The sequence below is a fragment of the Nipponia nippon genome, unplaced genomic scaffold (genome assembly GCF_047370975.1).
Source record: "Nipponia nippon isolate SJK-2023a ecotype South Korea unplaced genomic scaffold, ASM4737097v1 scaffold_7, whole genome shotgun sequence".
In the NCBI taxonomy this organism is placed as follows: Eukaryota; Metazoa; Chordata; class Aves; order Pelecaniformes; family Threskiornithidae; genus Nipponia; species Nipponia nippon.
In genome coordinates this window covers 43402300-43414655 of record NW_028262391.1, presented here as the reverse complement: position 1 = coordinate 43414655, position 12356 = coordinate 43402300, and the positions used below count along the sequence as shown (strand labels likewise).

At 42.0% G+C, this 12356-nt stretch overlaps 1 protein-coding gene and 1 long non-coding RNA gene across 3 annotated transcripts in view; one reads left to right on the top strand and one right to left on the bottom strand.

The window, feature by feature from the left end:
- WTIP (WT1 interacting protein) overlaps positions 1-1229 on the top strand; it is an 84424-nt gene extending 83195 nt beyond the window's left edge. For both annotated transcript variants that reach the window (XM_087738825.1, XM_087738823.1), the window contains one exon: positions 110-1229. In XM_087738825.1, the coding sequence (XP_087594951.1) occupies positions 110-262 (153 nt within the window). In that variant the 3' untranslated portion in view covers positions 263-1229. The remainder of the gene's footprint in view (positions 1-109) is intronic.
- On the bottom strand, positions 69-4342 carry LOC148051045 (uncharacterized). The gene is made up of 2 exons (XR_015700352.1): positions 2328-4342; positions 69-258 (listed from the first exon to the last, which is right to left on the bottom strand). It is a non-coding gene; the product is annotated as an uncharacterized LOC148051045 (long non-coding RNA).
- Between the last annotated feature and the right edge of the window lie 8014 nt (positions 4343-12356).

Genomic DNA, 12356 nt, shown 5'->3' with positions numbered 1-12356 from the left:
TTTGGAGGTATGGGAGGGAGCTCTTGGGGTTATGCAGGATAGATCAACATTGTTGTGAGATGACCTACCTGAATCACTCGCTAACCTGGGATGTGTATGTTTCTTCTAGGATTGTGGCTTGCAGCTCAATGATGAGGAAGGCCATCGTTGTTACCCGTTAGAGGGCCACTTGCTCTGCCACGGCTGTCATATCAGGCGCCTTAATATTAAACTGCCATCACATCCACCTCCGAGCTATCCAATGCATGTCACAGAACTCTGAAAGACATTTCCATTACCAATAAGCTGTTTGAAAGAGAAGACAAAAATCTAAAAATGACTTTCCTGTTCCTTTAAAGATGTAATTCCAGTAATAACCATCTAAACCAGCTATTTATTTTTTAAATCAGAGGTGAGGGGTCTTTTTCTGATCTTGTACATATGCGTTCTTTTATCTAGACGTTTTCACTGAGACACTGTCTACTTGAACAAATAATTCACCACTAAACTGTAACTGTAAATGGCAGCGTTTCTAAAAACAATGGTACAAAGGGCTGCTCTGCACTCCTTCCTCACTTGCCTTCAGTGGAGATTTCTCCCAGGTAAGGAGTGTAGAATTACTTTCCAAAAGTTAGCACCTTATCATATTGCAGCAAGCATGATAAGAGAAATGCTAGCATTTTAGCTATTTTTGTTGAATTCTGGTCTTAGAGAATACAGTCTCACATTTTTTAAAACTTAGACTCCCAGAAGTAGTGAATAGGAAGCAAACAAGTGTTTTTAGCAATGACAGTTTTCAGCGTGGGTTAAATAATGGCGTTCTGTGAAGAAGCGTCAGGGCCGCTTTCCATCCTACAAGGTTCCACAGTCACCCAAAGACTATTTAGCTGTTAAAGAAATAGGGCAAGCATCTCATGTAAAAGCCACATACAGAGGAACATATCCAAAAGATTGGCACATGCAGGGTCGTCACAGTTGACGAAAGTTACAGAGCTCTGTAATTGCTTGCCACGTACAAATGTAGCCGTGGTTTCAAAGTGCATTCATATCAACTTGATGATTTGGCACTTACTTACTAAAGAATTAATCTTTTAAACCTGTTTCTTTTGTTTAATAGGGTTAGCAGCCCCTTTCTATGCAAAGGTACACTTGTCTTTATGCTACTTACTTGTTTTATACAAGACTTCATTTGTTACCAACTGCTTTATGATTGTATGTCGATTCGTTATTAAAAAAAGAGGGGGACAGTGGTTTTTGTAGTATCTTTTCAGCTTTGTGTTCTTTTCTAGATGTACTTTTGAACTGATTACGGTGATTGTCTTCATTGGAAAGCAAAGTACGGTTTAGCAGAAATAATAATTTAGAGAGTCAGACCATTGAAACATTGCTATTTTATAACAAGTATTAGATGTACATATAATGTACACACTTTCATATTTTGCATAAGCTTTTACAGTAACCTCAGAGCTCTGGGGAAATGTATGTCTTCCATATAGGAAGTTAGATGAATCTTTTTTATGGTTTGTTTTCTACCATGTGTTGATGATTTACATGCAAATCACACATCTGTATGTTTAAAAAATTCCTTGCATTCTCATGAGAATTGATCCAGCCTTCCTGAATTTACATTTTAAATAAATCCATCATTGCTGTCTTTAACTGTATCCAAAATTACAATAAAATAAAATTCTGCTGCTCCAGAGGAAGTGGAAATACCAGACCAGATTCTCTGCATGTGTAAATTGGGACATTTCCATGCCAATTCTCAACATGTCGAGAATCTGACCGATCCATTTGGAAAGGATCCCATGTTAAATTCAGCACGCAGACTGATGAAATGACTTATTTGGCAACACCATTGCAGTTTAGTTTCTTCTGCTCCATTGGTTTTTTGAAAGCCATTTGTGGTGCTCTTGCGAAGTACAAAGAGCATCCAATGGACACTTAATTCCTAAGTGGAATAATTAACTCCTGTAACAGAACTTTTTGATAGTCTGGAATTTCCTTTGGGGGAAGGGGTGGGCAGGCAGGAAAAATTCCTGTGAACTGATTTTTTTCTGTTAGTAAGGAACAAAAGGTATGTTTCCTGAACTTTTGCCAAACTTCCATTGGCCTAGATTAACCTGTCCTACTGAATGCTCCTCAGCAAGGCAGATGCTCCTTTAAAACGTCATTTTTCTAATTAATATATATCAGTTTACAATTAATATATTTAATGCGATAGCCATGTTTTGAAGGCATTACAGTGCAACTAGTGCCCCGTTTCTACAGTGTCACCTGAGAGGCCTGGCCTGCAAAAGAGAGGACACGGGGTCCATGCATGCTTTTTCTGCATTTGCAAACATTACCTCTGTGCCCATAGTCACCAGCCCAGCCTCAGAAGGAAGGGGAAGTACACGTGCCTCTCACCCAAACAGCAAATGCTAGGAAAGGGGAAAAAAAGTTGTCTTAAATTGGATTGTATGACTAGGTCAATTCCTTCAGGTTATTACAAACATGGAAGATATCAGAGCTTCAAGATAAACTTTTAGTGTCAGCTGCAATGTAATACTTTTTCCATTTAAGGAAGCTGCTTTGGACCACATTTAGCTTTGAGGCATTTTTACTTGCTTGTCTTTACAATATATATTAAGGAACCCAAATTAAGAAAACGATCATTAAAACACACAGAGGAGGTTTGGGTCTGTTCCTGTGAGCAAGTCCTCCCATAACAGTACTCGCTGTACTGGAAGAATGCCTTGCTCTATCAATATAGAAGCAAAACCTTCAAAATCACAGCGGCCAGAGATGGCGGTGTCTTATGCTGGCGTTCAGCCCAGTCTTCTGCCAGTGCCTGCCTTAGCACCTTGCCTCCTTCAGGGGCAAGTTTAAGTTTCCACTCCAACGTACTTCTCGAGGGACAGCACGCTATCTATCTAACATGTACATGCCATACCTTTTCTTCTCTTTTGAAACCAATCATACTGTAGAACAGAATAATATTTAATTTCATTTCACATGTTAATTTGTCCATCTCTTGTAGTTCTACTCAGTGTTAAGTATCATCATGGTAAAAATATCGAAAGGTAATATTTCAATATAGAAAAAGCAATTGGTTTAAAACCAGAAAGCAGCAGTTGTTGTTCCAGTATTTTCTAAAGACAGGTGCATTCCATTACTGTATAATGAAATACAGCTTTGCCTTTCCAGCATTTAGTATAAAAACTGGAGCTTGAGTGAAATTTGCTAGTGGCTTTTTTTTTTTTTCCCTAATCAAAGAGAAAAATAAAAGCAAATCTAAAATAATGACATGCTGTACGCTTTAGTGCTAGTGACAGTTTCTGCACATTTTACCTCCTGTTTGGGGTACTATGTAAATGAGAAAGCTTCTTTTAATGATTTTCTTAAGGAATATTCTTATGTTAAATCAGTTCAACACAGAAGTAAACTTCCTTTCTAGAGTTCATTTTATTATGTGATTGTTCTTCAGAAGCCTTTGCTGTACTTTCAGAATATTTCCATAAAGTTAAAACAATAACAACTTGTTCTCATTTGCATCAGGACTACACCTTTCCATTTTGGTAAGGAACCGTACAAAGTCCCTGCAGCACAAACCTGTTTGTTGTAGGCGATTCAGAGTCCCTCGTGCACTGGAGGACGAGTTCCAAAGGACCAAAATAATAATCTGAAAACGAAACAAAAGAATGCACTCAGATAATTGAGCTTTCAAAGAGGATTTGTTTGGGTTTCTTTCCTTTTCCTTTCACTTGTGTGCACGTGTGTGTGTGTGTGTATATATTTTGTAAGGTGGAGCATCAAAAGGAAAACATGGTTAGAGGAGCTCTTTAAGACCAGAAATTCCAGAGTAGTTAAAGTAAACCAAAGCTCTAAAGGAGACAAAAGCTGCTTTCTTGTGTTTCAAGAGAAGTTTAAAAGTTTGTGATTCATCCTGTAACTAATGCCGTAACTAGAGTATATAATTTGACTTAAATTAAGTTTTCATTTGAGAAATATTTTCATTTTCTTTAAAAGAATATAGTTTTCTTCCAAGAACTTGGACCAACGTTGATTTTTATTTTGTAGGAAATATATAAATTCCCAGTTTGTATATCATGTAACTAGTTTACATGCTGAAAAATATACATTAGTTTAACTATTTTTGTATATATATCCTTGTAAAACCTTTCAATGTGCTTCTGTCTTTTAGTCTTTAGAATTACTTGTGGTTTTGTGTATCAGTGTTTGATTCCCTTGATTGTTGAAGAAAAAAATTGGGAAATGTAGATTTATTTATCTAAAGAAGAAGCTACTTGCTGTCATCCTAAGTTATTTAATATTAAAAGTCAGAAGTTTCATTTAACCTTAGATGCTATAATCTGCTTTTTTCAATAAAGACATTTTGTAGTTATATTTGGTTTTGTAGTGTGTTGCATATAAGTTGGTGTTTTTTTTTTTAATCTAGGTGGGCACTAAAACAATTTTCAGGAGACCCTTGTATTGCCTACAGAAATGCCTAACTGATATTAATTGATTGCAGCTGCATTCATGAAAGATTTTGGTCCTCCAGTGCAAGTGTTACTAATTAAGGTCTAAAATATGCCCACAGCTAACATTTTGCAGCTGCACTTAGAAAAGAATTTAGCCACTCTGGCAAATTTTAATTAAGCTTCAACCAGTCTGGCTCATTCACATGTAGGACAGTCAGTATTGAGGAATGCTTCCTTTTCAAGACTCCCATTAGTTTTTGGAGTGTTCCAGAAGAGAAGTGCTTGCCTGGGCTATGAACTTGCACAGCTTTAAGCACTTGGACCTTAGTTTGGGGAATTTTCTCAATTTTCTTGCTAAGTGACAGTAATTCAGAAATGTGGCCAGAGCTCTGACAGGATCAAACAGACGCTTTTTTATATATTTTACCTTTCTGAAGCTCTTTGCCACTTTCTTGTCTCCAGCTTCATGGCACAGATGGGTGCTTGGTCGCATTTACTTTCCGCACACAGTGGTCCTGCAAGAGCAGCTCTGTCTGTCAGGGAAAAGGTTCATCAGCACTGGTATCTTGTCTCCAACTATGGCCAAAAGTAGATGCCTGGGGAAAGAGTACAAGAACCAGTTTCTTCCTGGTTTCCTGATATTCAGTGAGTTTCCTTTCCATTAAGCTGGTCTGTCCACCATCCTTGTGGATGCTCTTTCCTCCAGTGACTCACAGAAGCCAAATACTTACAAGCTGCTATTTCAGTGTGATGCCACCCTCTCCTCCAAAGAGGCCTGCTCTGCAGCTCTGCCACCCTGGCTTTGCAAAGTACAAATGACTGCATGTTTGGAGATGAAGCTTACTGGTGGTTTTCACACAATGGCTATTTCGGCAAATTTTTCTTCTGCACAGTCAGAATGGAGAGAGTTACAAATGATGCAGTTCTTCTAGGGACACTGTCTGCACTTCTGTGCTTTGAAAGAGATGTACCACACTGCTATAGGGCCTTCACATACATGCTAGTTTCTCACTCTCGTGATTTTTAAAATTCATTCAAAAGAAGCAATTCACGCCCTCCTTGAAGAAAAACAAAAAACAAAAAAAAAGGCACAAAGACTGACCAACTCAAAGCATTTCACCACATGGGTGACACAAATGCAGTCAATAAAATCTAGGACATATTCTTAATGCAGCAAGAATTTATACCAACCTATAACCAGCCTGGCTGAAAAGAACAGAGTACTTAAAAATATTGTCTGCCCCTTGTGGGCCTCCTTGCAGGAAGCACATACTGGAAAGTGAACATACGTTCACTGCAGGAGGGGTGTGAGTCAGGAGCCGGCTCCCAGAGGGGAGCACCGCAGAAGTCTGCAGTGTCATAGGACTCCCTGGCACGGCAGCTGAGGCACAGGGCAGTGTGTAACTGGAAGCTGTTGCATGATGCATGGATGCTAAATCTGGCATGCAGATTATTTGGGAGGGCTTTGGTAGCCCTGCTCTTCACCTTACCAGCCGTCCCCAGGTCTGCGCCCTTCACCTCGCAGCTGTTGAGTAGAACAAGGATTTTTCCAAGTCATCCCAGGGCTGAACCAGAGACACTTGGCTAGTGCTAGGAACCATTAGGAATACGCGAACTAGGCTGGCAAGGCTTCCTGCAGCTCGTGTCCCTGTTATGCAGCATTTAATCCACCTAATTCATAGACTCATAGCATAAGTGAGGTTGGACAAGAGTTGAAGAAGTCATCTGGTGCAACAGCCCACTACCAACACACACACATTCAAAGCAAAATACACGTGCGTGTGTATATATATATACACACGTTATATATATAGTGCCTTATATATATGTAATACCTTGAATATTCCCTTGGCTGTGTCATTGGGGAAGCTCATTCCTACTGCTACAGCATTTCTTAATCAGCCCGCTCTGACAGGTAATAACAAAGCTGCTCACCGTTCACATTTGGCGCTGCGGGTTTCTTTCCAAGCCACTGGCTGGCTGGCTCACTGACGCCCATGCCTTTAACTTCACACCAGCTACGAGGAAAAAAAGGTGGCAGAGGCTAGCAAAAGGCAAGGAACCAGGGCCCTGCTGAAAACAATGCAAACAACTTCAGATCAAGTATGAGCGCTGCAGTTTGCCAGCCTTTTGGGTTGGAATGTTTTTTGCAGAGGCAACATCTGTGATTTTTTTTTTTTTTTTTTTTTTGCTAAAACATCCTCATTTCAATCACTGATCTATTTACATTAAACATTGGAACATAGCAACAGACAATTTAAAAGCAAAGGACAGTAGTCTGCAATTACAGCCACTCTCCAAGAACTCAAACCCCGTTACTCTGAATGCAGTTTAGGGCAACAGCAACCTGCAAGCTTCTTCCCGCTTGCTGCCCCACTTGTAGGTCTATGACTTCATGCAGCCTTAAAAAGCACCAAACTTAGCTGAATTTGCCAGACTGTGATCCCCATTGGTGCTGCAACCTCATGCTTGGGGTTCACTTACAGATAAGAAACTTTCAAGGAGGAGCTACTAAGCAAGGTCTGGAAATAGTCAGCGAGAGCTGGACGTTGACACACCAGTCTTCTCTGGATGCCTAAGCTGGACATGAAAGCGTCACCCATTAAGCAGAGGGCATTGGTTTCTGGAAAAAATTGCAGGTCATCCCTCAGTCACCACCACTGGGCTCATCAGCGGCTGAATTACGTATTTTTAAAGCTATGGAGTTAACCACAATATTTGGTAAAACTCCAGAAGACCAAAAAATATTTTCTTCCTGTTCAAAACTAATTTAAGATCCTATTCTAGTGCTCAGTGCAGTTCCCACCATCTCTTCACTTAACACTGAGACAGCAAAAGTAAGTTGCCATATTGTTCATTAAGAACACCTAGTAAGAACTAGCGCATTTCTGCTGTACCTGCGTTTTCCCTGTGCGGCCAGTTTCTGTTCCACCAGGAGAAAATACGCTACATTAGATAGCATAAATCACTGTGCTCACACACACAGCATAGGAGAAGTACAAACTGAAAACTGTACAAAAAGTAAGAAACCATATGGAGAGCTAGTTTGCCAGAAGTGATAAAATAAGTATCTATCCAGCAGCACATTCAAGGACAAGTTCTTAAAGGTTTGTGTCACAGCTGAAAAAAAAAAAAATAAAAAAAATCCACAAAACCCCCGCACTTGTATGTACATGCCTGGGAAGTCATCACCTCGAACAACAAGTACGACATTGGTTAGTTACAGTAATTCAAGTGGTTAAATGGACTATCAAAAAAAACCCTGTTCATTAAAAATTTGGCACATTTAAACTATTGCAGGAATGTTAAAGCCAACCGATCGGTTAATTACTGGCTGTTCTGGCGAGGCAAATGAAAGCCAGAGGCACCCCTCAGTGCTTCCAGGCACAGTAAGGAAACCGTGACATGCGCAGTTCCCAACGGGTGTAAATGGGTCTTGCGCCACTAAAGCCAGGGAAGCTGTGCTGGTTCATGCTAAATGAGAGTGTCTCATGCCCTCTGTGACACAGGGTGTTAGGATAGGAAAGAGAATTATTGTATCAAGCTGTGTCTTTTACCACCTAAATCCTGCAGCTGAAAGCTTCATGAGTCAAATGTGACAAGCTTACCAGAGGGGGAATAAAGCAGCAATAAATTCTGCTCTGTAAAGGTCAGTTATTGTGTGGCTCTGGTCTCACCTAAATGCCTTTACCTGAAGTTTGCAAAGGTCACACAATGCATGTAAGGATAGATGCAGCGACGGAGTAGGGAAGAAAATGAAAGTGGCATGCGTGGCAACAAGACTTACCTGCAATATCTGCAAGCCACACTAACTCCACTGACCTCTACCAGTGGACATGACTCCCAGAAATTTTTTTCCACAAAGCTTCTTTAAAGTGGTGAGGGAAAAAAGGGCACCAGCGTCCTGCAGCAGGAACTGCTGACTGTCTTCCAAAAGGATGGCGGTGGCACTCCTCCACACCTGGCTGTGCCTGGGCTCACCTGGGAGTTGGTCCTTTTTCTCACTCCTCCTTCCTATATCAGAAAAAAAATAGAAAAGAAAAAAAAAGTATCACAGCTTTCTGCACCATTCACTTTTCCATTCCTTACCAGGGCATTTCCCAGCAAGGGAGAAGAGGAAGATGGCACCCTGCCTGGCACAGGGCTGTGGCACCTCACACAGGCTGCTTGCCAGTGGTCACTCTGTCACACGTGAATCCCTTTTATCAAAACGGCAAGTCTTGGTCCAACAATCGTTATGGTCACCTTAAACACCTCCTGTTGCTCCTAGCAACGTCTTATCATTTAGAACAGACCATTTGCTACCTACATTGCCAGCCGATAAAAGCTATACCTACAGTTTATTTGGCTCATTGTTCTTTTATCACCTCGATATACCACACTTAACGGTAAAAGTGACAGGCATTCAGCTGTAGTAAGATCTGCCTTTAGTTGGCTATAAACATTATTTCATTCTCCATTTTAAAATTTAAAATTTACTGCCAGTTAATATGTAATTGGCCAATTATTTTCCAGAAGACCCATCAGAATGGGAAAAAAATAGTAAAAATGTCTATATGGAAGAGCCCATGAATGCCTCCGAAATGGAGCAGAAGTCCTAAAAGAATGTGCCGCTGCATCTCCCAAACAATCAAAAAAGAAGGTGGAGCAAAACAAAGTGTTCTTTAAATATTTCTTATTTTATTCTGCAACATACAGCAGGAAATCTGCTAAATCAATGGCTCTGGCAGCCACCAGGCAATGCTTTGGTAAAGCATGCTGGATTTCATGATATAATTTAACTTCGACTTGATTTTTTTTTTCATTAGTCATAATATCTTCAAAGCTGAAATCTTTTCCTTTGCTGATGAGCCAAAAGATAATATGAAGCTAGGCACCTACTGCACTGCAGTCAGTAATTTCCATATCACCTTTCCCAAAAATTTTATGGCTTTATTATTGGCATGCCAGGTCTAAGGATCTCCTGCAGCAGGAATTCCCTTGCAGGCTTAGCAGGCACAGTCAGGGAGTGCAGAGCAGGAGGTACCAAAGTACCAGAGACTGCTGTTTTCTTTGAGCTGGATCTTCAGCCACAGCCTTGTATGTAAACACACAGCCCAAAAGAACACAGCACTGTAGAGAGGATGCTGCAGAGACTTGGCAACGCTTTCATATTAAACAGGAGTGAAGAGGTGAGCAGGCCTGTCTGTAACATGCCAGCTGCCATCCCTGTTTGCAAAGGAACAGTAAAGTGAGCTATTAGCTCTTGCTGTGGTGCAAGAGCAGCCTCTTGACGCTTCATCCAAAATCTCTGCAGCGCTGCTGTCACTGCACGTGGTCCTTTGTATCTGCTCATGGAAGCAGCAAAGGTTTTGTTTGTCCTAATAGCACCTCCCGCCTCAAAAAACCCAAACCCACATATATGAACTTAGTGTCTCTACTGTACACAGTATATATAAATAATAAATCCACATGTAGAGGTGTAAGTGGGCTGAAGGGCTGTTTTGTGCAAAGACTGCATTTTAGAGGGAACCAGGCCACCTGAGAGCCACTGGCAAAGGGTTACAGAGTATTTTAAATGTATCCCAATATTATTCTTTGGATGCAAGCGATAACACCACTTGCATGTACACAAGCGCATTTCCTCGCACTATCTGGCAGCGCACATTATTCCTTACTCCCTCTCCAGCTGAGGTTTACTAAATATCCCATTTTACCAGCGAGGCCATTCTCCCTGGCCGAGCTGCAGATATGCGCTCAAGGACAGGCAGCAGAGGCGGCAGGAACGGGACCCGCGAGCTCTGCCCGCTGCAGCCGTGGCAGTGCGCGGGCCCGGGGCCAGGCTATGCCAAAAGATAGGGGGGGTCAAGCTGCTGTGCTGCTTTGGGTGATTGTTTCTAGAAACCGCCCCGCAGCCTGCCGCAACAAAGCACGGGCTTGCGAACACAGCAAAAGGCACCCTCCTGGGTTTTGTCATGTTTGGGTCTCAGATGAAAAAAAAGTTGCAGCACGTTGAACTAAAATAAAGGTGGCCAGAAGGTGGGAGAGCCAGAGGTGACCCGGCCAGTGGCTCGGTTTGAGGAACCGCTCAGCCTCCCGCACGGTGCCAAGTGCACCGACTTTGAAGGACATGGGAATGTCGCCAGAGGACCTTTTCCAGTGGAAATATCAAAGTTATTTCAAAACAGATACCCCTGAGGAGCATACTCCATCCTCCCCAGTGCCTCCCGGAGTGCACAGCAGAGCCAGCTAGCAAGCAAGCACTAGAAAGGCAAGAGCAGCACCACCAGCCCCTCTCCTCCTCTTCCAAAATGGCTGTTTGGAGCCAGGGGCTGGCACAAAGCCTCATCAAACCCCCCACACTGTGCAACCCTGTCAGAGGCCTGACAACACCTCTGCTGCATTTCTTGCCTGGAGGAGATCAGTAGTTATCATCTGGGAGGCCGTGGAGGAGACCCTCCTCTCGCGCCTGCTGCTGTGAATTGCAGTGAACTCCACTAAGTTCCACCACAGCAAGTCCAGGTTTAGCTGTGCAACTATCTCGATATTTTTTTTTTTTTTAGTAGAAGCTTCTGGAAGTCACTAAAAATAAGTTTGTTTGGGTTTTTAAACCTAATCCAAGACATTTGTGTCGTCTTTCAAGATGGCACTTCCCCCTTGTCCCTATTTGACAACAGATTTTTCAGTCATTAAGAATGCTCTGCATGCACAGAAATACCTCGGGTTATTTTTCCCATAATCAAAAGAAAACAAATCCCAGAGCAGCCCTGGCAGGCCGCTTCCGGCCGGCGCCGCTGCCCCCCAGAGACCCATCATGCTCGGCTGCTGCCTTCAGAGGGCAAACAAGAAAGTTTGCTCTCAATACAAAATTAGACACTGAAACAAACCGACTTCCCCCCCCCTCCCCCCCAAAAAACAAACTCTTGCCCAACTACTTTGCCATTAAACATATTCCAAGACAGTAATTTAGATGTATATGAGTGGCTTGGATTGTATAAGCCAGCACTTACGTTCTCTCCCCACTCCCCTCCTGCTGTCAGTACCATTTGATATATTCCTGGCCAGTGCTGGAAGCTCCCATCATGCAGCAGTCACTTGTAAGCGTTTGTGGTACAGCTCAAACCACACTGTCGGCTATCGGGATGCCCTCTGCTATTGCCTGCTTGTTTTCACGTGCTTTCTCCTACAAGGCCCTTCCTGATTATAAAGGATTGGCATTTAGAAGGAACTGCAAAGTTATTTACCTCATTATCCTCCTTTAAATCCCTCCCTAATACCCTCATCTGCTGTAATATCTAAATGAATTTTGCCAATTAGAGCTGGTAACACGCTATGGCTACCATCTGTACCCATCTATCCCGTCTTAAATTTGGACAGTAAGTTTCCGAGGGCAAAAAGCTATTTTTTAATTACAAGGAAGACATTCTCGCAACTCTACAAGTAAACACCAACAAATCTTTCAGTATTGCCAAAATCTTCTTGGCCTGATGTAATGGCAGCTCTGCTATCAGAAGTATTTCTATGTCTAGCACTGAAAGCTGTCCTTATAAAAGAAAAATAAAAATCTATCACAGCCATCCTTAGTAGTACCATTCCTGCAGTGGGTTTAACATTGCCAAGTATAAATTAAATTTCTTAAGCAGTTCACAACAATTTACCCAATTAGTCTTTTGCTTTCACTGTCCATTACAGATAACATTGGCAAGAAAACTGCTGGCCACTATCTAGAATTGTTGACGATAACTTCTGAAATGCTTTGCATTCTTGTGCTGGGGACCTTAGCAAGAGACCACTGTCGGCACTCTCAGCCTTGGGTCTACAAAGGTCAGATGAGTCACTGCAGCGTCTCCTTTTCACGTCTGATCAAGTGTGCAAAAACCTGGGGACCAATGCTCCTGCACATTACTCTTGCGTCCTGGGGATCTTCACTCA